This window comes from Phyllostomus discolor, chromosome 6 (assembly GCF_004126475.2).
Source record: "Phyllostomus discolor isolate MPI-MPIP mPhyDis1 chromosome 6, mPhyDis1.pri.v3, whole genome shotgun sequence".
Lineage (NCBI taxonomy): Eukaryota > Metazoa > Chordata > Mammalia > Chiroptera > Phyllostomidae > Phyllostomus > Phyllostomus discolor.
In genome coordinates this window covers 48,790,217-48,814,744 of record NC_040908.2, presented here as the reverse complement: position 1 = coordinate 48,814,744, position 24,528 = coordinate 48,790,217, and the positions used below count along the sequence as shown (strand labels likewise).

General features: G+C 45.5%; 2 protein-coding genes across 3 annotated transcripts in view; both read right to left on the bottom strand.

Annotated features, from left to right (window-relative positions):
• ADD2 (adducin 2) overlaps nucleotides 1-2,851 on the bottom strand; it is a 102,607-nt gene extending 99,756 nt beyond the window's left edge. The window contains exon 1 of one of the 2 annotated variants that reach the window (XM_028516809.2): nucleotides 2,310-2,851. The gene's annotated coding sequence lies outside the window, so the exon portion shown is untranslated. The remainder of the gene's footprint in view (nucleotides 1-2,309) is intronic. The other variant, XM_036028103.1, reaches the window with a different exon arrangement.
• A 6,722-nt stretch (nucleotides 2,852-9,573) lies between these two features.
• On the bottom strand, nucleotides 9,574-21,960 carry FIGLA (folliculogenesis specific bHLH transcription factor). Its single transcript, XM_028514790.1, has 5 exons — nucleotides 21,652-21,960; nucleotides 18,679-18,831; nucleotides 16,672-16,887; nucleotides 9,848-9,881; nucleotides 9,574-9,587 (listed from the first exon to the last, which is right to left on the bottom strand). The coding sequence occupies exons 1-5, from the start codon at nucleotides 21,958-21,960 to the stop codon at nucleotides 9,574-9,576; spliced, it is 726 nt and encodes a 241-aa protein (XP_028370591.1).
• Nucleotides 21,961-24,528: the final 2,568 nt, after the last annotated feature.

Here is a 24,528-nt window from a genome sequence, read left to right as displayed (position 1 = left end):
TTTCCTGCACAGCTCTTAACACAATTTGTAATTATATATTCATTGGAGATATTTCTTCATGAATGTCTGTTTCTTGCATTTGCCTCTAAGTACCATCAGGGCAGAGAACAAGTCTGTGTCTCACAGAACGTGGCACAGAGTAAGTTCTCACTGAATGTTTGTTGAGTGAATGAGTCAACAAATAAACAAATCATATGTGCCATGGTCAACTTCCCTTTTTGTATGAGCTACTAGAAAGCCGAGAGCTGGATTTGTTCCCCCTTCATGAGAGGTGTAGGGGTCTTATGCCTCTATTTTTGTATTCGTCTCATTCTTAATACCATTTTATGTCTCTCCTCTTAGTTTCCTTTTTTTCTTTCACATCTACTCCTAGCTAGTCTGCCTTGCTATGTTTTATGAATTCCTATAAACTGTCTTAAAACCCTTGTGGAACAAGGTAGGTAATAAATATATTTATCAAAGCCTTTATATGTGTAAAGTTGAGGTTTGGTAATTCTAGCACTCTACTAATATTTAAAGCAAAGTCAGCCCAAGCCTAGAAGCTACCCGTGGTGTGTCACTTCAGGCAGGGTTGTGCAGTGTGTATGTGACAAGTACATTTCTAACGTGGCTAAGCAATTTGGTGGACAAGAAAGAACATAGGGCTTGCTACAGAAATGTTATGGATTTTGGATCAAAGAATGATTTGTTGTTAGTGGTACTCCAAAGTGTATCGAGTGCATACTAATACCGAAAAGTTTATTTCAGTGTGCCCTCTTGTGGGGGTGGGGGGTTGCGGTTTGAGCAAGATCCTGGTCCACGGGGATCGAGAAATGTATGATCACACTACAGAATGAAGGTACAACATTATAAAGTGAACATATTAAATGGTCTAACCCCCTTTTTAAAGTCTCTAACATTTATTATTCATTTGTCAGTGGGCAGATGGCTTGCAAGTCTGAAACTTCAGTTACCTTCTCTGGTCTTATTCATTTAAAGCACTTTCATTTCAAATGTTGACCAAAAACTATTTTCCCCCCAAATTAAGCATCATTTTCAAACCCCATTCATGAGGACCTCTCTCACTGCCTGAGTGAAGTATCTCAGGTACCCCAGCTGCACCCACACCCTAGATATGAAAGGAGGAGAGTCCATCCTCTCCAACCATTTGCTCCCCTACTTTGAGGTTATTCACAAAACACTAAATATCCATTTCAAAAACCGAGATTTTATTTATTTATAAGGGTTGTTTGAGTCAGTTGAATTTTAGGTGACAAACTGCCAGAGGAGGGAAGAGTGGGTGTAACAAAACAGACGGGTAATAATCATGTGCCACAGATAAATGACAAATTTTTAAAAGATTTTCATAGGGTGTGGGCTGGGGCTTTTTTCTTTCTCTCCCCTTTCCTCCTTTTTTTTTTTTTCTTCTTTCCGGGGGTGGGGGATGGCGGGAGAGCAGGGGTGGAGATTAGAGAAGAAAAGGAAGGGGGAGTAAAGGGAAGACAATAGGCTAGACCCAGAACGCCTGCTCAGCATCCTAAAGCAGTCTGCCTCTACTACCCCTCCTCCACAGCAGGTAGGCTGTAGTCACAATTTCAAAATAAGCAGATGCTGGCCTCCGCCCTGCGGACCACCTAGGGTGGCCCCCACCCGAGGTGCAGGAGGGGAGAAAAGAATGGGAAGAGAGGGGAGGGAAAATGGAGTAAAAAGAGGAACAGATTATCAAGACCTCTTCAGGGACAGTGGCCTTTTTCCCTCCAAAGTGGTGGAGTCTCACAAAAATCCAAGCCCACCAGGACCTGCTTACTTGACAGCTCCTCTGTTCAAAATGCAGGCGGCTGCAGATGTCCCACCTGCTCTCCCCGCAGCTGCGGGGGAGCGCGGCTCCCGGGGCTGGTGAGGCCCGGGGAGCGCGCTCAGCCCAGCCGTGCGCGCCCTGCGAAGCTTCCCGGGAGGGCGGTGGCCTGGCCGGAAGGGGAAGGAGGGGCAGCCGCAAAGCAAGCTACTACCCTCCAGCCCTGCGCAGAAGAAAGCTCCACCTGTCAGGCTTAGCGCTTTGGGCGAGTAGGTCCGACCGTCCCCCTGCCGAGGCCAGGGCTCTGCAGCCCGGCTCTCCAAAGATTCTCCAAATGTCACATCACCAACAGAAACCTTTAGGCGTAAAACACAGCTGCGGGGAAGGGCTGCATCGTAGACGCACTCACTAACACGCTCACGGATACAGACCGGCCAGCTCTAGCACGGCGGAAGGATGCTGTGGGATCTCAAATTCCATTAAATTAAACAAAACCAAGGCAATTCCATGGTGGCCATTCCGGAGATGTGCTTACCTTCTGCAAGGCTTTTTATCCATCTCTGGGCTTCCACTGTAGGCAGTTGTTTTTGTTTTGTTCCGTTGATTGTTTCCCCCCTTCTTGAGATCTGCTAATAAACGCACCCAGCTAATCTGCAGAGCACTATTTTCTCCCCATCCTGCAGCCCCGCACTTGTCAGAGCTGCCTAGAATTCCACCAGCAATGCAGCTTCTGGCGTCACTGGTGACTACAGACAACAGAGGCTGCTTGCCACTCCTTGACAAAAGACGTGCGTTCCTGCTCGCCCCTTACAGCCCTGCGGTCAAAATTAAATCCATTTCCCGCACGAGGCTGGGAGGAAATGAGAAGCTCTCCTGGCGGTGCGCGCTGACAAAAGGACGCTTAGCGGTGCCCACAGCGCCCCCTCCAGAGGGCCGCTGTCCCGCCGCCCGGGGCCACGGTGCTGCAGTGCCCCCTCCCGCAGTGCCTGCCGCCCGCGCTGCCGCAGTCCCGCCGCTCTGGGCATCTGCCCACATCCACACCCGCACCACGAAAAGCCGGGACAGCCAAGAGCCAATATGAGGATTTTGTTACTAGGAAGAAAATCTGAAACGTGAGCTCCCTTAGAGGGTAACTCCCAATACCTCCAATAAGAAAATAAAATGAGAATTTGAGATAATAAAGTAAATAAATAATAAAAGAAGGAAAAAAGTCCCGCACCTGGAATATGTTTTTGTCAAGTGGGGATATCTTAAGTTTAGAAGATAACGCTATTAATGATTTTGAATTCCAAGCCAAAATTATCCCTATCCTAATTCTGACTCTGATTTCAAAGAGAACAAAATTTTTGTTGTTGCCCTACCCTCTGGGACCACTGGTCCAGCTGTCCCTCCAATTCTCACGACTTCCTCTTCTCAGGCTTCTCCCCTCCCCACCCAGAGGGAACAGGTGTTTAGTGAATGGGGAACTGGATGAAGAACCAGAATACTTGGTCACAGTCTCAAATCTGCCCTTAACTAGCTGTGTGACTTTGATGAAGTCACTGAACCTCTGGGGGCCTTATTGTCTTCCTCTGTAGAATGACAGTACCAAAGGCGCCTCCCATTTCTAACACTCTCTGACAGTGTTTCTCAGAGAGTGGGACATCAAGTGGCAGCTTGAGACTTTAGACCTCAATAATCTCCACCAGCTCCCCAAACTCCCCTAAATCAATATTCACTCCAAGTGGTGTGACTTTAGGGCAAGTACAACTTCCAGAAAAGCCCCTGGTCACTGTTCCCAACAAGATTATGGCCTCTCTGCTCCTTCTAGGTTCTGGGGCACCACAGCCCTTAGATACCCCCATAAGAACCACCAGACCCCACTACAGAGCTGCTGCAGAATCAGAATTTCTGGAGGTGAGCCCAGGAATTGGTATTAGTGACAAGCATCCCTAGTGATTCCTTTGCACACTAACATTTAAGAATGCCACACTATGCAAGCTACCACTGATGTAAGGTATGGAGTGGTGGGGGAGGGGAGAGGAGAGAGAGAGAGAGAGATGCTCTGACCTGTGTGGCTCAGCTGGTTAAACATTGTTCTGCAAAGAGAAAGGTCACCAGTTCAGTTCTTGTCAAGACATGTGCCTAGGTTGTGGGGTGGGTCCCCAATTGGGGTGTGAACAAGAAACAACCAATTGACATTTCTTTTTCTTTCTCCCTCCCTTCCCCTCTCTTCAAAAATAAATAAATAAATATTTTTTAAACAATGAAGTGAGAGAGAAAATGTCTGGTACAGCCTCCCCTAGAACAACTAGCAGGCATTCTATTTCAGATGCCAGAGTAAATTTTGTTTTTCTGCCCTAGCTTCTCCAATCCCTTCATCCCCTAGTCTCCACACCCTGCTCCCCAGCTCAGAGCTTCTCACTCATTCTCATTTCATCTTCAGAATCACTGAGTCACACAAGCTCTTTCCCCATTCTCATGTCAAAGCCTGCTAGAATTACAAGCAGCTCCACCACCAGGCCCAGAGGTCTGCCTGGCCAGAGCCCAGAAGTAAAGAGTTTATTGACACACTTTAGGTAGCTGTGCGTTACCATTATGGACCAGTTATACCTGGGAAATCAGGAATGCCTTCTCCAGACCCCTGAACTCACAGGTATGGTGGACCCTTTTCTGAAACAGAACTCAAAAAGGAAATAGGGAATTTTGGTTTAGTCCAGAAAGAGCAGGTTTCATAAATTCCCCCAGTCATGTCCATCACTCAAAAGTTTCTATTCCTGGTGTATTATTTGGCTTTCTCAAACTGACAATAGCAAATTCTTGTTGGCTCCTGCCACTGTTCTGAGGGCTTTGCCTGCATTTTTATTCATTTAATCTTCACAAGAAGTCTGTAAGCATGGTACTCTCATTACCCCATTTTACAGATGAAGAGACTGAAGTACAGAGAGGGTAGGTAACTTGCCCATGGTTGCACAGCTACTGGGAGGCTGAGCCAGGGTTCAAACTTAAGTACTACAGTTTCAGAGCTTGTAAGCCCTAACCACTATCCTGCACATGGCCTCTCAGAGGAAACAAAATACTGACTTTAAAAAGCAGAATCGTTCAAGACACTGATAAATGGATAAGGCTGATGTACTTTTCTTTTCCCAAAAAAGTTAATTTGTTCATCTAGACATTAGAGTAAAATAAAAATCCTTCCATCTTCTCCCAGTCACCATCTGAACATTATGAGTGCTGGGAAAAGGAGCACCATCCTGTGGCTTTAGGAATTGTTCAAAGGCCAGGCAGAAGAAAGGCTTTATTATATTAATTTCCATATTAGTAGCCTAGATGGAATTTTAGTTGAAGTTCCAAAGTTCTCTCTCATTCAAGTCCAAATTTGCTTTCAAATCTAGTGAAAGAAACCATCACTATAGTGGGCTCCACAGGCTGTGTGGGAAGATCCCTAGGAGTCAGAGTCCCCCCTGCAGAAAGTCCAGGATGCCTGGCCCTTAACTAGAGACAGCAAAGCATAGGAGACTCCGTGTCAGACCCAGAAAATCAAATCATACTTGGCTAGTCCCCCAGTGGCCAGTTTAAAATTTGATTTTCTGACCAATTTGCAATAAAATTATTTCTAATCTCTAAATCTTGACAAAAATGTTTCTGGCTGGCAATAATTTGTAAAGAGAGCAGAAGGCCATGTAGCACACACCCACAATGTCCCCATCTCTTGTGTTCACGCCCTGCGTAATTCCCTTCCCTTCGGTGCTGGCAGGACCTGTGACATGCTCTCAACTAATAGGATACAGCAAAGGGGACAGGGTGTCGTTTCTGTGATTGTGTTACCTAAGTTTCTTCATCTTGCTAGCTGGCTTTCTTGATTGCATTCTTGGCTTGAATACTTTAAGGAAACAACCATGTTAGGAAAACCTACGTGTCAAGGAATTGAGGGCGGCATCAGGACAGGTCCATCCCCAGACAAGCTTTCAGCTGAGACCACAGCCCGGACCACCACCTTGACTTCTGCTTTGAGAGAGACCTTGAAGCTGAAGACCCAACTGACCCATGCTCCGGTTCAACTCCTTCCCAACAGGAACTGTAAGGTAATAAGTGTGTTGTAAGTTGCTAAGTCTGTGATCTTGTTACACAGCAGTAGATAACTACTAGAGTGCCATAGCATTCTCCAGGCCCAGGCATACTCATCAATGACCTCCCCCAGGGTGTGCTGCAGGTGCTGGAGGAATTCACACTCCAAGGCAGCTTGCAACCAATGACCATCAGTAGTTAGTGGACAGACAGCCTGGGCCCCTCATCCTAGGTGTCAGGAGGACACCTCTGTGGTATGTTGTACACAGTCTCCCAGAGGCCTCAGCAGGATGAGCCCCAGCTGCCCACAGTAGTCACCTGCCCAGTCACGCACCTTTCATAGGCTACTTTCCTCCCTATGTGACTTTCCCACTCCCCTACCGGTGTTTCCTTTCCTCAACTAAACTACAAATCATGGCCTGATTTTAGAAGAATCCAATTAAAGACAGGGGATGGGGAAAAGATGGTACTTTCAGAGCAAGACCAATGATAACTTCTAAGTCTGGATCTCCTGAAAACCCCACCCTCTCAACAAGTGGAAGTTCAGCCAGTTCTGTGACTAAGGCCTGCTGTGGAAAGAGAATGGGGGTCCTAATGCCTGGGGCTGCAGTCTCATCCCAGTGGCTGTGTGGCCTCAAGAAAGACTCTGACCCCAAGGTCTCACTTCCTAGCTGTAAAGTGAGGGCAACGGTGCTTACCCTCTATTCCAGGCTGCAATGTGTCCTCCAAAAAACTCTATATTGAAGTCCTAACCCCTAGTATCTCAGAATGTGACTTTATTTGGAGGTAGGGTCTTCAAAGAGATAATTAAGAAATTGAAAAACTAAAGTAATATGAGTGGGCCCTAGTATCTTTATAAGAAGAGGAAATGTGGGCACAGACTGGCACAGAGGGAAGACCATGTGAAGACACAGGGAGAAGATGGCCATCCGCAGCCACAGGGAAAGGCATCAGAAGAAATCAACCCTGCTGACACTTTGATATCTTGATCTCAGATACCTTTCTGTTGTTCAAGCCATCCAGTCTGTGGCACTTTGTTATGGAAGCCCAGAGTCTCCTATCTCCCAGGGTTGTCATACAGACAAAATGGGACACCAAGTGAAAGTACTGAGCAGTCTCATGTCCTGGTTGGCTCAGTTGGTTGGAGCATCATCCTGTACACAAAAAGGCTAAGTGTTCGATTCCAGGTTAGGGCACAAACCTAGGTTGCAGGTTCAATCTCTAGTTGGAGCACATATAGGAGGCAACAAATCCATTTTTTTTCAGACTCTATTTATTAATTTTTGAGAAAGCAAAAGGGAAGGAGAAAGAGAGGGAGAGAAACATCCATGTGTGAGAGAAACACTGATCGGTTGCCTATTGCAGACTCTCAACTGGGGACCCTACAGCCCAGGCATGTGCCCTGACCAGGAATCAAACAAGCGACCTTATCCATCCGACAGAGCCATGCCAGTCATGATGCAACTGATTGATGTTTCCCTCTCTCTCTCTCTCTTTCTCTCTCTCTCTCTCTCTCTCAAACAATAACCATATCCTAGGGTAAGGGTTAAAAAATACTTACAATCTTATTACTGATTGTTATGAGGCAACCAGCAGCTATAACACCAGCTACATGAGGGAAGAACCATGCAGGGCAGTGAGTTCCCACATGCCGTTGGTGAAGAGGCCCCAGACCACAAAGGAAAGACAACCCTTGTTATAAAGCGGCAGAGAACTTGGCTAAATTGTGTTCTAAGTGTTTTCTGGAAGGCAGGAATTGCAAATGATACAACTGGATATTTAGTGGAGGAGATCTCCAAGCAAAATATTGAAGGTGCAACTTGGTTCCTTCTTAATGCTCATAGTAAAATGCAAGAGGGAAGAGATGAATTGAAGAAAGAACTGTTAAACAAAAAGGAAGCAAATCTTGGAGGTTTGGGAAATTTTCAGACTACCTATATTGCAGAAAGTGAGAATGCTTGTGCTGGAGAGTGCACTAAGGGTGTAGTTGGACAACCATTTGATAAAGAGGTCGTGGGTGCAGCTCCTAGACTGAATCAGTCATCTCAGCAGAGGCCACGAGTAAGGATGGGACCATACAAGACACTGCCAGTTTGAACTAAAGGGGACAGAGAAAACAGGGCAGAATGAAGGCAGGTGTTGGACCTCCTGAGTTCTACAGAACTGGGTCATAGGTTGTAAACATGCACTACTGTTCAGAGAGTCTGACCCTAAAGGCAATTCTAGAGACCACTGGGGCTGCTGCTCTGACCACAGACAGGCCCAGGAGGCAAGCCTGTCCCCTCCTGGTTTCAGAGGACAGGGCTGCCACTGTGTGTGTGTGTGGGGGGGGGGGGTTGTGTGTGTGTGTGTGTGTGTGTGTGCGCGTGTGTGTGATGGCAGGAATGGGGAGTGATGCTGCCAGTCCAGGGCCTCTGTGAAGATCTAATGGAACTTGCCTTGCTAGGTTTGAGGCCTGCCTGGGACCCATCATCCTTTACTCTTTCCTATTTCCCTTTTGCAGTGGAAATGTCTATCCTATGCCCATTTACCATGGTGTTTTGGAAGCACCTGGTTTCACAGATCCACAGCTGGAGAGGAATTTTGCCTTAGGATGAATCATAACTAGAGTCTTACCCATCGTGATTTAGATACTTAGAAGAGGCTTTGGACCTGAGACTTAGAATTGATGCTGGAATGAGGTAAGACTTCTGAGTCTGTTGGAATGGAACGAATGTATTGTGCATGTAGCAGGGACATGAATGTAGGGAAGTGAAGGGCAGAATGCTATGGACTGAAATTTTATCTCCCCAAAGTTCATACACTGAAAGCCCTACCCCACGATGTGACTATTTGGAGACAAGGCTTTCAGGTCATTAAGGTTAAGTGAGGTTACAAGGACTGGACCTTAACCCAATAGAATCACTGTTCTCATAAGAAGAGGAAGAGAGACCAGAGCTTGCCCACCTGCGCTGGCTTGAACCGTGTGAAGCTAGAGAGAAAAGGCAGCCGTCTGCAATCCAGAAAAATTGTCCTCACCAGAAACCGAACCTTCCAGTCCTTGCTCTTGGACTTCCCAGTCTCCAGAACTTTGAGAAATAAATTCCTGTTGTTTAAGCCACCCAGGCTATGGTATTTTTTACGGCAGCCAAAGCTGACTAGTACACGTTTTGTGCTTCCCTTTCTCTGTCGGTAGAACAGGGACAATCATGGCTAGCTTGGACAGTTGTGATAAAGTAAACGTAGGTAAAATATGGAAAGTAGAAACCAGTGTATATTAAGTGCTATGTCCTTTTGAGCAAGTGTTATAAAGATGAAGACTGTCTCTATGCTCCAGGCGCTTGGGTGTCTGACTTGCACAAAGAAGCCGTATGGCCTTTGCTGGGTATTGAGATAACCCTGAAAATTCTCACTCCCATTGGCTACTAGTTACAACTCCATATTCTTCTAGCTTTAATTTGTATTCATCTTCAATGTAATTTCCCCGGGAAGGGTAACAGCCAGGTGGAATGAAGGGTATGAGGGGTAGGACCTGAGAGGATGAAGGGGGAGCCTCTGCAGGGGCTGAGGGCCCTGAGGCCTCTTTCTTCAAAGCGCGAGGTTAAGGAGGAAATAGAGTTAAGTAGATGTGTAACAAGCAAGCCTGTTTAAAGGGTGATTGTATACTTTGAATTATCACACAAAAAAATGTTTTTAAAGTCTCCAAAACTTTTTTAAAAAACTTTATTTATTTGCCTCTAGAAGATAGGCCTGGACCAGCTTTTTCACTTTTCCTACTTGGGCGAGCCTGAAACACAGAAGAGAGTTTGCTGTAAATGGCTAAAGACAAGAACAGACAGTTCACAAAAGAAATATCTAAAAAGTTGTTAATTTTATTAGTAATCAAAGATGTTTGAATTTAAAGACATCGGTCTTTCTCCCACTAAAATTCTACCATTTAGACAGATCCCGTTGTTGCCAAGGTGCATCCCACCAATGAGAGCGCATGCCCACACAGCCGTGGCACCATCGAATAGCACCAGGCATCCAGTCACAGGTTGTACCTACCGTGACTCAGGAGTTCCACTTCTGGGAACCTATCCTTTACAAAAAAATACAGAGAGCAAAACACATCAGGTTATTTGCCATGTTTATGAGAACAAAAATCTGAAAAATATCTCAATGTCCAACAATTAGAAAACTGTGCCATTTAATGGGCCACTAAATCTTATAATCAAAGCTCCCAGTATATATCAACCTCTCAGCATGCCCATGATAGAATAAGGACAAACAGACACACAATGGTATCTGCCCCGTGACAATTTCTTAATTCAGTCATACAGGAAAAATATTTGGAAGCATTTTAGGATATTCCCATCAGTAGCTTTACTAACATCATTTTGTATCTCCTCAATTTTCTGAAATCTCAACTTGAACAACATACAAATGCAGAACTAAAAAGTAAAGTTGCTCAGATCATGGTCAAGTTGTTTACATATTGGAACCCAGATGTGTATCACTGTGGATAATAAAACACCAAACGCTCTCATTTAGGTTAAAATTTTTTATCTATTTCCTAGTCTACTCTCATTCACATCTCCAGGGTGAGTTTTGTTAGAATGAAAGGCAGTTAAAGGACTTAACACTATTATCCACATTCCATTGACTCACTGAATTTTGGGCAAGTTACTTAAACTTCTGTTCCTTAGTTTCCTGACATGTAAAAGGGATACGATTGTTTGTACACCATAGGTTGGTTACAAAACTAATAGGCTAATAGGTACAATCTGCCAGGAACAGTGTCTGGTACAGCAAGTATTAATAACTATTTTTCCTGACCTTGATCGAGACTTTTCACTATACATGGGATCAAGCTCTCTTGTCTTGAGCTCAAATTTAGCTTTAGATGTTTTATTTTTAAAGTTTTTACAGATCTAGAATGTTTTAAACTTAAGAGACAAGTGCATGCCTCATTGTGTTTACCTGAAGGTTAAAGGATAATTTCATCTTTTTAGCCTACAGCCTAGTGTATTATAGATCATTGTCTTAGTGTGTCTTTATCTTAACAGTTACCTGGAAAATTCCAGGAAGGTAATGTTTAAGTATCAGAGTACGAAAATCAAGTTTATTGACTTTATCTTATTCTCACAGCTCATTTAAAAAAATGCCTGTTGGCCTCATCTAAGTCAAAGAGCTAAAGGACCAAGAAGAGTCTGGTCTGAGGAATAGAAACCCAGCTTGCTGCTCCTCGCTTCCTTTCATGAGACAGGTGCACCATTGTTAGTTGTACAGCTAGACAGTGTCACATCATCCAGTGCCCTTTCCCTCCATCTACTGAGTCAAGGCTCTGGGGTTGGGATGGGCAGTGGGCGGCAGTGTGGATATCAACCAGAAGTCCTCACTCACTCAGCTTTGGAATTCAGTTTCCAGTTTAACAAGAGTCTGAAAAGCAAGGCTCTCATTTGAAAGAAGCTGACTTGGATGAAAGGGAGAATGAACGTGTGGGCTCTGGTGGGCCAGAGCTTAGACGGCTGCTCATCAGGTAACCACAGAGCAGGGAAGAAGATGCAAAAAATGGAGATGCAGGTTGAAACAGCAGGACACAGTTATTCACAGGGAATGAAGCTACTGTGTAGAAGCTGCCTGATCCCTAGGAAAGGTCCCTGTACTGTGACATCCTGGGCCTTAGCCAGGGAGGGAGAAGAGTTACACAAGGTAAGACAACCCAATAACTTTAAAGTAGAATCTGAGGAAAGCAAAGATGTGCACCCATGCTTTGGGATGGAAACAACTCTGCCTCTCAGAGTTGTTTAGTGACCACATGACTGAGACCTATGACCACATATAGGGGTCCGACGGCAGGCTCACAGTCCATTTGAAAGCAGCAAAGCCAGGGAGACCAGAAGAGGCCTGGGTTCTGAATGCGGAAGGTCTGGCAAGTCAGACCTAGGGAAGAGAGCTGCAGTCCTGGGGAGGGGCGTGGACACTCACAGCAGGTGTCAGCTCCACAATACCCAGGACTGGGGGCCAGAGAGGGGAAACACATAAGCACTTCATTCCGGCCTCTATAGTGCATGCGTACACTCCTCACTGTACCTAGAGGAGCACGAGGAGGAGTGGGGCGACCGCTTAAGAAGCAAAGAGCCCCCATAAGGATTTTTAACATTGAACTGATTCTGTATTTACTCAAAGAAGGTGGACCTAATGGGACAAGATAGAGAGCTTTCCCACCATCTGAGTCATAATGGTGTTACTGGATTCTCAAGAACAAGCGGAGTACATTGTAGAAAGTAAAGTTACACTTCTTCCCCTACAAATTGTGCCCATAACTATCAATCCTGTTACACTGTATGGAAGTCCAGTCAGGACCCAGAGACCAGAACCCAGCATCGTGGCCACAGCCTCACTGTCTCGTGTCTGGAGAGCGAGCCATTCAGATCATCTTCCAGAAAATTAAGCTCCTTTATAATGAGCAGGGCTTTGGCCACCAAGCCCCATATAGTCTGTTTCTTCTCTTGGGGACCTGGTCCAAATTGCATGACTCAGGCTAACTTGGTTCCTCTCATCTCAGGGGACCCCCAATAAGCCAGGTACCCCAGGTTTGTCTTCCACAACAAAGTTGTTGGAAGGATACATTCCTGGAAGAAAAAGTCTTCTAAAAAGAAAGAAAGTGATCAAAGAGGACCAGAAGAGTTACTAAAAATAATTGAATTGTATTTAAATCTCTTTACCCTCCCACCAGAAGATCTACCTTTAATACCGTGTCTTTAGAGCCCATTTTATCCCTTTTCTGTTCTGGATAACCCAGGATCAGAAGAAGGGGAAACGGTAGAGGGTGGAGATCGGAAGGACACACTGACCTCCCTCAGGTGCTAGCTTAGGTGGTCCTAACATTTGGCTTTCTGCTAACCCAGGGAGCTGTCTGTCCAGGGAAGGGCAGCGGCACTTCAGAGAAGTCAGTCCTGCCTCTACCTTTGAGAGAAACTTCCATCCAATTATTGGCATGCTCCCCCATATAAATGTGGAACCTTTTATAAAATGGAAAAATATCCCTTCAAGAAGTCCACTAGAGTAGATGAGGACTGACTTCAATTAATTTAACCACCAGGCCCATATACGTCAGTGAAATAGAAAAGAAATTATTTGCTTTCTCAAATGATGCTCACTGACAGGGATAGGAGCACAAACCAGGTAGAGACCTTGCCAAACACAGCAAACTTCACGCACAAACACGTGCGTGCATACACGGCACACCAAACCCCACTTCCATGATGGAGTCAACCTTTGTCCTCATGGGAAAACTAAAGTTCCAATGAAAGACTGCCCACCCCCGTCTTTGATTTGTACAAAGAATAGAAATTTGTCTTTAACTTTTTTTATCTTTATCAGATTTGGCCTTGAGAGTCGTCCCTGGGTGCTCTCTGGACTCTTCCTGAGCAGCTGCAGCCTGGGGAGCCCTCTGTCAGCGGAGGCATCACTCCAGAGTTACATGGATCCAGTCCTGCACGTCCCAGATCTCACCCTTCCAAAGTTCCAGAGAGAATGAGCAGCATCCGGGTCATCACAGTACCGAACCCGAAACCCCAAAGTGTAGAAGACACAACGACACCCCAGACCCCAGTGCAACCACTGCAACGGCCTCCCTCTGGGCCTTGGTGTGCTTGGTCCAGGGCTGCAACATTAAATGCCTAACCTGGTGAGGTAGGAAGGCGTGGTGGGAACTGACAACCAGAGAGCACCCACCTCATCAAAAGGGAAGTTCAAATGTTTAAAATACTCTGCTGGCTAAACTTGTCAGAATATGGCCCCTAGGCTACCAGGAAACACTGGGACAGACAAAGGTGCTTCCCAGGGAAAAGCCTAGACCCACCCCACTGCCATGGCAAGATTTTTCCTAAAGCACACAGCCACGACCTGGGGGAAGTACGAGTGGGAAGACAGACGACAGACGCTGCCGGGCTTTCCCTGGGTGCTTATGAATTCATCCTAACTAGTCAGACTATCTCATTCGAGAGCTTAAAATGCCGTTAGAAGAAACGTCCTCAGTGATTACTCTCACAGAGAGATCACCACAGCCTTCAGAGGAGGTAGCGGACTGAACCTACCACCCACACAGGCTTCCTTCTCTCAGAAACACTTTCCAAGGAACGCTGCCACGCCAGGCCAAAATCCAAAAGTGTGTGGTGGCAACATATCCAGGCCTCATAACAGGCACTGTGTTCATTCCTATCTCTTTCCAGAGCCTTTCCGACCCAGCACGATTGGCACCTCCCTCCAACAGTGAGGGCACTCTTCGTCCAGAGACACAGACTCCGCAAGATCACAGGCAACTCTGAACAAAATTCAGAGCCTTGAGACGTGTGAAATGTCTGAGTCACAGCCACAGGTGACAAATAGAATGTGTGAACAATGGTAGGTTACTGAACATCTTGCCACTCAGCAATGCCCAACCCCAAAACAGCGAACTCTTACACCTGGAAGTCCAATTCCAAATGAGCCTTGCCTGGACCTTGCCATCAATCCCTGTCCCCACCAAGGTCAGAGGCTGTGGCTTCACACGGCCCACAGCCCTCTCCATCCACACACGTACTTGTACTTGCTGATTCAGTCCCCATGTGAACCTTGCCCGATAAGTTAATCTCCACCTCTACCATCAGCAGATTCTTCTGTACTTCATGTGGGATTTTGCCCCTCAGGAACTGCTGACCTCGCACAGCCTATTCTGACCCCATCCCCAAGTCTCCAAACATGACCATCTCTGCCAGCACCAGGATTCCACTCTTCAGGCCCTCTCCAAGGGCAGGAAGGGGTACACAGACACGGGGCTGGCAACTCACTTTCAAGTGCCCCGGGAGGAAAGCTCCTTGTACTATGCCTCCAAGCTTTTTATGATGGGTTACTATTCCAGAATAAATATCTTTATTCTAAAAACGATTCAAACATCAAAGAATGAGAACCCCTGGACAAAATTGATGAAATCCTAGCACACTTCTGCAGAAAATGATACTGTTTGCAAAATCCAGGCCTTAGAAGGCACACTTGACAGAAGTTATATGCATATATTAAATATCTCAAATTGATTAACTTTTTGTTCATTCTAAGAATTAGTACTCTTCCTGTTAACAATTTAAACTTGGTTAGCCAAAAGACTAAAAGTTAAGTGTCTTGTTCCCTTTTTAAAATAAATTTCCAATCAGAACTTTCATTTCCTAATGGAAAATGTTAATCTCCACTTTAAATCAATATACTAATAATGGCCTATTTCCTTATCCTTGGAAAACATGGATCTCCTATCCTTGCTGCTAGCGTTGCCAGTGTCGGCTTGCCGTGCCGCCAGGCTCAACGGGACTGGCAGAAATGAACGCCCAGGTAGCTCACCGTGAGAATGGCATGGTGCCCACCTGATAAGGATCAGTGGGATTAAATGCAGATAAGGCTCTTGCTTTAATATCTAGTACATATTAAAACTTGCATTTGTGGAAGCATTATTATTATCAACTTAAATAGCCAGGTTCAAGTTTCAGTTCAGGTCCCACCTGCACTCTTTTCTTTTGCTCTCAGTCATTTCCTGTCAGCTCATGTAGTAGCAACAGGAATTCTGCCTCCTAAGGGTTGACTGGCAAGGGAAGGTTTGTATTTCAAATGGGCCAGAATTTGAACATCTAGACAGAGCATGTGCACAAATGGAATCCTTAGAAAAGAGTAATCAAATCAGAAATGGGAACCAAGGTCAGCCAGTCGGCCGGAGGCCTGTAAGACCTCAAACCAGAGTGAAGTGTTGGTGAGAGCCACGTGAGAAAACCCAGAGCACTTGCTACAAACACAGCTTAAGTGCCTGCAGCTCATTGTTGATTGCTCACCAATCAATGCTGATCGCTTGTGGTGAGTCAGGCAGGCTTAATAATGTGTGTCTGATTGAACGCTAACATGCCACGTACTGTACTAGACACTTGACTGACGTGATGCCATTCGAACCTCGCAGTTATCTTATGTACAACATAGGTACAACTATCATTCCCATTCAATAGATGAGGAAACTGAGGACTGGAGAGATTCGGATTAAGTAGTTCACCCAAGGTCACACAGCTAGCAAGTGGTGGGACCAGGGTTTGAACCTCAGCACTGTCTCCAAAGCCTGCACTCAACTGCTGTGCGAAACTGCCTCCCACCACCAACCACCATTTGTTCCCGCTGCCCCTCACATCAGAACAGGCAACTTGCTTGTTACCGTACATTTAGTTCCAGATTCTTGACAAGCCTTTCTTATTTCAATAGCAGTCGTGTAGTAGGTCAGAGCAAGGGGTCTCATTTGTATAACACTGAGACATAGCAAGAACCAAAAGCCCACTTTCCAGACCTGGAGAAGCAGGCTGCTACTTTAAGTGGCTTTGTCAGCTTGGCAGAGTAATGAGAACTCTTACAATAAACTCCTTTGTTATTACTTACAAAATGCTGTTTTCTAACAAGGCTGATTTTTTAAAAACTGTGTGTGTGCACACACGAGTGTGTGAATGTGTGCATGTGCATGTTTATATAAATCATCACCATGCAGCTTTACCTATGATAATCTAGTTAGTACTTATTCCTTTTCCTACAGACCTCAGAATCCAGAAAACCTTTTGATGCATTAATTAGGGTCATGAAAATAAGCTTAATCTATGTAAGTGATTCTGGAAAAGTTACCTTCCCCTTCAGCTGTTACCAGTTAATCTGGGGACACAATAATAGATCTTCAGAACTAGCAAACTCCGCCTCCTGCCTAGGTGCTTCCACAAAGTGATCTTGTTTCAATCATGGCTCAGCATGCAAAACAACCACACACCTCAAGGGGAGCACTTTGAGGTTGTTTTCTTTCTGACATCTATATTGCAACTTGAAAAGAAACACTTTACCAGACTCCTGGTTGGGGAGGTAACTCCAGTTGTAGATACCAAGCACTGGCAACAAGCGTAGGCTGACTCACCGCTGCCACCGTCTGCCCAGGGCCCTTTCTCCTCACACACAGCACAGCTTGCGTGTTGGGTGGTGTTTCTCAACAGCTCATTCGCCAAGGGTATATGGGGTTCAGGAGTATTGTTGATATAACTCTGATGATCTGAGTCTTGTTTCTAGAAATCATATTTAGTTGTCAAACAGAATGGCTGTCAATTTTGAAATTTTAAATCAGTATATTTCAAAGTTTTAATGGATAAAGTTTCATTTATGTGATATGGGCAATGCTTAAATTATTATGGAGAGAAAAATCATTACTCAACAGATTCTTCTTTGTATTTTGTTCTTCTATAACCTTAAAATGTTGTGTAATGGACAACTGCATTCAAAATATTATAGCATGGAATAGATCCTGTGTTTTAATGAATCCAGCCAAAACAAAGCACTTCTGTTACACAGTAACATGCAAGAAAAAACTAAGGCAGCCACTTGCACATTCGCAAACTCTACAACCACACTACAACCCAGCTGTCCACTTTGGCCAACAGGACAACCCATTCCCACCACTGCTCAATGTGTCCTCCCAGTAAGTCACCTAAGTAGGACTAGCAGACAAGGAAAAAAAAACACCTAAAAACTATAGTTATACCCCTGGCTACTTCTGCCCTAGGCTTCTAGAATGAGTGTTTCTCTACTAGTATCTGTCCTTCTCTTCTGCCCCTAAACATGGTCCCTTTGCTACTTGGAAAAGACCTTCACTGGTTCTAACAGCTTTTCTTTTCTCTTCTTTTTTCTTTTCTTTTCTTTTCTTTTCTTTTCTTTTCTTTTCTTTCTTTCTTCCTTTCATTCTTTCTTTTTCTTTCTCTCTCTTTTCCTTCCTTCCTTCTCTCTTTCTTTCTTCCTTTCTCTCTCTCTCTTCATCTTTCCAGTCTCAGACTTCCAGGTTGAATGGTCTTGAAGTTTGCACTTCCTTCTGCTTAGACTCCAGATTTTAGCAATAATATACTCTCAACCCCCTAGAAGCTGACTTCCAGGCCATTCCTATTCCACAGCTCAAATACCAGGCCTGGCTGCCTTTCTAGGACTCTTGGTAGCTTCCACTACTTACCACCCTCAGATTTTCAAGATTCCCCCATTCCTGACTTTAGGACCTATCTTGCTCCCCTCACTACCTTTCTGTCACCTTCTCTCTGATGGCTGCTCCTTTCTCTTGTCTGTGATGTCACTTAGGGCTCATTTCTAAGGCCTTTCCTCTGTCCATATTTTACCTCCTCTGATGACTAATTCATTTTCAGGCCTTGAAGGTTTGCCTCTCCAGGGAATGAGCCCCTAAAACCAATCTGCACCTTCTATTGTCTAATGGACACTCCTGAGCTGCGCACCCTGGTAACAGTGGTGACACTGGCGCTTCACAGTTTGCAAAGAAGGTTCATTTATGGCATTCCACTGAATGGTCAGAAAATCCCACAAGACTGGTATCCCCAGACTATTGCTATGCTCTAGAGTAAGGTTGGCCCTTAGGGAGGGCCTCTCCCAAGGGAGGCCTCTTCAGGACAGAAATGTCTCTTCTTTTCCATGCCCTGTCTGATGATTTTCCCTGCTGAAGAGAAGCTGCCACCAGAGTGTGGGTTTATGGACGCCTCCTCTCCTAACCTAGCTATCAAGGCCCTTTAAAGATGCAGCACTTAGGAGCTTGGGGCCCCAGACAATGACAGGAAGGAGGTATATAGATCAGCTCAGGAGCCTGGCTCCAAGTCTCACATAGACCTGGACTCAATCCCTACCCCTGGCATTTCATATCTGTATGGGTTCTGACTGTGCTCTGTTTCCTTCCTCTGCAAAATGGGGGCCGTAAATAACTCAGAGAACTGTTATAAACTAGCTGGAACATGTACATAGATTGCCTGGCACACACAAAGGGCTCAAGAAATGATGAATATCCTTGTTCTAACTTCTTAAACCTTTACCTCAGAGTCTTTGGCTCCTTCCAAAACATCACTGAGAACTTGTATGTATTCAGTTGCCCCTTTAAGGATATCAACTTTGCTAGGCTTCCTGCTTTGAGGAAGAAATGGCACCAGTGTCTTCAGTTTGGCAAAACCACGGTTGAGGTTTTTTATCTGGAAAACAAAAAGGCACAGTGCGATATACAGAAGCTAATTTGTACAGACATCCCCCAAACCACGGGAGGGGTTCTGAAGGCTCATTTCCACAGCTCTCCTGTCTGGGTGGGCATCTACAAAGGCACATGCCAAAGAGAAGCCATTCCACTGGCAGTGGTCTCTGGCAAAAAAGGGGAGGGCGAGTGACATCAACTCAGCCCTGTCTGCGGGCAGACAGGCTGGAAGGAGTGTCTGTGTTCATGTGATCTCCTCCTTGTCCTCTAAGAACACACCTGCTGCACTGTCATATAGGGGCACTGGGGGAGTGGCTAAAAGCTCCCAGTCAAGACTGGAAGATTTAAAGCCCAGCTCCACCATTTAGCTTTACAAGAGTAAGTGGCATATGTCATACCACCAAGCCTTGGTTTGCTTATCTGCAAAGTGAAAAATACCCGTCTTGTAGCTCTTGCACTTTTTGCCCAGCTGAGTAGATGATTTAGAGTGTTAGAGTTCAGAGAGTCTGCATGATAGTGAGGCTTGAAAGGTAGAATGAAATGCCTTTTTTTAAGGTCTCCAGGGTCTGATTCCTCAGCTCTAAAGCCTGAAACGCTGATGATCACTCCCTAGGAGATACATTCCCTGAAAGACCTGGCTCCCACTGTACCATAAAGCCAATATACTCACTTACATAGTGAGCCCTCTCTACCCCACATCAAGGCAGACAATAGACCAAGAAACATATGAAAACACTGAACATTAATAATCAAAAACTACAAATTGCCCTGGCTGGTATGGCTCAGTGGATTGAGTGCAGCTTGAGAAACAAAGGGTCACAGGTTTAATTCCCAGTCAGGGCACATGCCTGGGTTTTGGAACAGGTCCCCAGTGGGGGGTGCTCGAGAGGCAACCATACATTGATGTTTCTCTCCCTCTCTTTCTCCTTCCCTTTCCCTCTCTCTAAAGATAAATAAAAATCTTTTTTAAAGACTACAAATTATAATAGAAATTAGATACCATTTTTCATGTACTGAGCTGGTAACATTTTTATTTGTTAACCATACCCAGTACTGAAAATGGAAAAGAGAACAGTCCTATGTCTTATAAAAGGGGATTATAACTTGTGTAACTTTCCTAGAAAACAATTGGGTGACTTGTATCAAAAGTTGAGATTGTATATATCCCAATAATTCTGCACCTAGAATTTTATTCTAAAGCAATGAGCAGGCATGCACATAGATTTATATACCAGTAAGAAGCTGCAAAAATAGCATGCATGCTCCACAACAGGAAACTAGAGAAGTTATGGTCCATTTCTAGGTCAGTCTGGGCAGTCAAAAGCTGCTCTTTGAAAGAATACTTAGGAATATCAGGAACTGTTTTTGATAATGTTAAGTGAAAAGGATACAAAGATATGTACAAGATGATTACAGTTTTGTAAAATTATATATATACACACACAACTAGAAAAAAAGAACTGGGAGCATACACACAAGAAAGTTCACAGTCGTGTTGTGGGTGTTTCTGTTCCCTGTTTAGTCATCTCTATATATTTTCAGGTGCATTAGTTGTATTATTATAAAGAATAGAGGTTATTAGTTTTAAAATAGGATGAATTCTCTGCAGAAAGTGATTCCTTCCTGGTTGGAAGTCCCACATAAAATGTAAAATATCGGGTCAGAATCTTGTTTGAGGGCCACATCATCACAACAGATCACAGGGTTATTTTCACAAAGAGTCTAGTGCCTAGTAAAAGCATACTTCTCCACTCCTGCACTTGTCCCAACTTTCCATTAAGTCTTTCTACTCTTCCTTGGTTCTTTCTCTGCACACCCTTTTCCAGGCAAAGGTCCCCGTTCATTCACTGGGGCTACATTTCTAAGGGGCGAGGGTGTGCAGAAACAGGCCCCAGCAGAACTTTCTCCTCGAGTCCCAGCCTAAATGTGCCACTGCCTCTTCCACCACTCACCCTTCTGTCCCGGGACCCTCCTCTACTGCGACCCCAACCCAAAGATTGTGAAGGAACCAAAGGGGACCAGATCTGACAAGTTTGGGGCTAGAGATTAGTTAGAAATACTAAAAGCTACCAGTAGATGCCGCTCCTACTACAGCCTACAGGACCTAAGGTTGCCGATTCTACATCAACCCCTTCTGATTTGGGAACTGGGCGCTTCCTCCCTCCGGGCAGCAGGTCGTCTGGGAGTCTAGGTGCACACTGGGGACTAGTGTGTGTGTTTGTGTGTTTGTTTGTTTGTGTGTTTGTGTGTGTGCGTGTGTTTGTTTGTTTGTTTGTTTGTTTAAAGAGTAACTTCCATTAGGTCCTGCTCACCCCGTTTGTGCTTGGAGGCTGAGGTGCAGAGCACAGGGGAAAGGAGTGCAGAGAACCCTGCGCGCCCCAAGCACCCACCCAGCGCCCTCGGTTGTGAGATTCCAGCGCAACTCCGGTGCTCTTAAGTTTCGTAAAAGCACCTGCCCAGGGAAGACATTTTTGAAGTTGTCAGGGGCCTCCTCAGCTCTCCCCAGTCGGGTTCCTGCCCAAGTCCGGGTGGTTTAAGGACGCGAGGTGCCCGTCCCAGGGGCAGAGAACGAGCAGCTGGACCAGGTGAAGCGTAACAAGGCCACTGTCATTCTGAGGCTAGGACACGAGCCGGCCCTCAGCAGGCCAAAGCTGCCTCCGGGCCCCGTGGGTGGGTGGTGAGTGGGTGCACTGGGACCTGGCCAGGAGTTCGGAAGTGGGTAGCGGGTGTGGGGGACAGGGAAGAAAGACATTCTTGTCCCGGTGCGGGGTCGAGCGGCCGAGCCCGGATGGCCCCGGGGACCCGCGCGGGGCAGGGCGCTCACCCGCTCGCGCTCCTTTGCGTTGGCCACGCGCCGCCGCTCCAGCACCAACTGCAGGTCCTCGGTGGACGAGTAGCCGCCCGAGGGCAGCCGCTTGAGCCGGCAGATAGCAGCCAGCTGGGGCAGTGGCCCGAACTGCTCCCGCAGGACGTCCTCCAGCACTTCCGCCGGCGAGGCCACTACGAAGCCGGGCAAGGGGTCCATGGCGGCGCGCGGGACCCAAGGGCCGCCCGGGCCTTTCATCGAGGGCACCTGGGGCCGCACGAGGCCCGCGAGGCCGCCGGGGGCGGGGCTTGGACCACCTGCTCCCATTGCCCGTCGGGGTTACTGCAAACCCCGTCCCGCTCTCGGGAAGCCGGTCCAGGAATTGCGTTTTAACAAGCTGCGCCGGTGTTACGATTAACACAATTACAGACGGTTCTGGTTCTCAAATTGGGGTGCCCACTGGGATTGCCTGGAGTTTTAGGGAGTTTTGTATGTATATTTTAATCCACTTACTTGGGAACCAATCCCCAAAATCCAGTTTTAACCATTATGAGTTGGGACCTGAGCTTCTGATAAAAGCATACACATGTATGCAAACATATATGTACATATATACATTTACCAGAAGAAAATTGATGGATACACACAAAACCTGATTAAAATTCATTTTGAAATAAAAGTTGCAAGAGCAACAAAAAAGAGGTCCTATATCCCTCCTACCTAGATCCTCTACTTGATAGCTTTTCACCTTTGCTTCATCCTCCTCCTCCTCTGTATGAATATTTCCGTTTGTGTTATTCTTTTTCTAGAGCATTTTCTCTGTCTTGCCCTGTCTTAATGACCTTGACAGCTTCAAAGAATATAAGCCTTTCATTCTATAGATGTCCACCAGCCTGGGCCTGTCCAGTGTTCCCTCACGCCCAGACCCAGGCTGTGTCCTCTCCACAAGGAGCCCGTAGAAAAGATGCAGGGCTTTTCTCAGTGCCTCACGTCAGGGGTTACATGGTGGTGACCTGCCCCTCCACTGGCGATGTTAACCCTGAGCACCCAGTCAAGGTGGCATCTGCCAGGTTCTGTCACCATAAATTGGCTAATTTTTCCTCTTAATGATAAATATTTTGTGAGGAGATATCCTTAGCATCCATTGCTGACTCCTGCCTGAATTAACCACCATTCCGATCATTGCCAAAAGGTTAGCATCCTGCTGTTGGGAAGAGCTTTCCCTTCTTTCCATTAATTTATTCATTTTGTATCCATCAGTATGGGTTCATGAATTTCTAGTTACTCAGTAAAGTGTAATTCATTCAGATCATTATTTTAATCTCAAAATGTCTCAAGTTTTGTCTGTGGGAAGCTCTTCAGTCTGGCCCCTCAGTCCTTTGACATGACACCATCATTCTTTGAATGCTTTTTTACTGGTGCCAAGAAAAGACACAACATGACCCAGGCGCATCTTGAACTTCTCTAGTCCTGGCCTCAGAATCAGTCAATTCTGCAGTTAGTGAGAAATAGGGTTTAAAAACCAAGATTGGATGATTGATCGTTCATTCCTTTTGGGATGCCATTGCTTCTAAGCCCTTTTGCAGGCAAAAAATATATACATGCATATACACAAAAGCATACACACAAATACAGCTAGCTCTGTCTGTCTCCACATGTATATGGATGGATGGATATATTTAAAAAGCATGAGTTTACACTAATACCTCCAATTCTAATCCAACACCTCAGGTTTCTCCCTAGTTTCCCCCTTTCCTTATTTGTAACTGCCCTCTCCAATAGTGAGAAACTTGACTCTGGTTATGTCCGCAGTGTATTTCCTCATTTGCTCAACTCTCATGGATAAGCTATGTCCTAGTCACATCAGCCACCTCCCCAGCCTCATCTCCTCCTGGCTCCCACCATGGCACAGCCTCCAAGGGAAGGGCAAGGGGAAGAGAAGAAGACACACCAAATGTTCAACTGGGACCCCCTGATCAGTGGGCCTGGGTGTGCAGAGGTATGATCTGTGCTTCCCAGCTTCTGTATTGCTTGAATTTTTTTCATCATAAGCATGGGTCACTTCTATAATTTTTTTAAAAATGTAATTTTAAGAAAGAAAATATTTTAATATATATTTTAAATATATTTCTGTTTGCTGTACGTTCATTTGGTGTTGTCTGCTGGGAGGCAGATAGAAGGCAACAGGAGCAAAATGTGTGGTAATGAAGCTGAAAAGGAAGATTGTTTACCCATTTACTTAACTTTCCTTGATGATCAAAAAGGACATTATTGACATTATTCTATTTTGTTGCCAAACCCTTGAGTAGACCAGCTGGTGTGCATTAAGAACCCAGTGTGAGAAGCTCAGACTTTATTCTTTCATACCTGCTCTTCCCCATCAACTCCAACTACAACTTTTCAGCCTCGTGGCTCTTAGATTCCTCCACTGAACTGTCTGTTCTGATGGAGAGCAGTGTGAGCTAAGTGGTTACACCTGTTAGGGACTTAGCACTGAGACCCTGCCATCATCCCATAATGCAATGGTCTAGTGACAGAAAAAAATGTTTCTCCTTCCTCTAACAATGAGAAAGGCATAAGTCAGCAATGCATCTCTGCCCCTCATGGTCACTTAGGGACTTAGATTCTTTCCAAATTATGCTCCTCCATCATTGCTCCTGGGTGTCATTTCCAAAAATGGAGCTGGTGCCCCATAGGGATCAAGCCTCACAACAACAAAGTTCCAGGCCATTCACCCCAGTCAAGGTTCAGAGCAGGATCAGAAACTGTCCTAGGCATACCAAATAGATGCCAAGGAATTTATTTCAGTGACTGAGGTGCTTTCATAAGTATTGGGAGGACTGGAGGAACAGGGGGAGCTCGAGCTCAAAAACACACCATCAAACCTGCAGACCA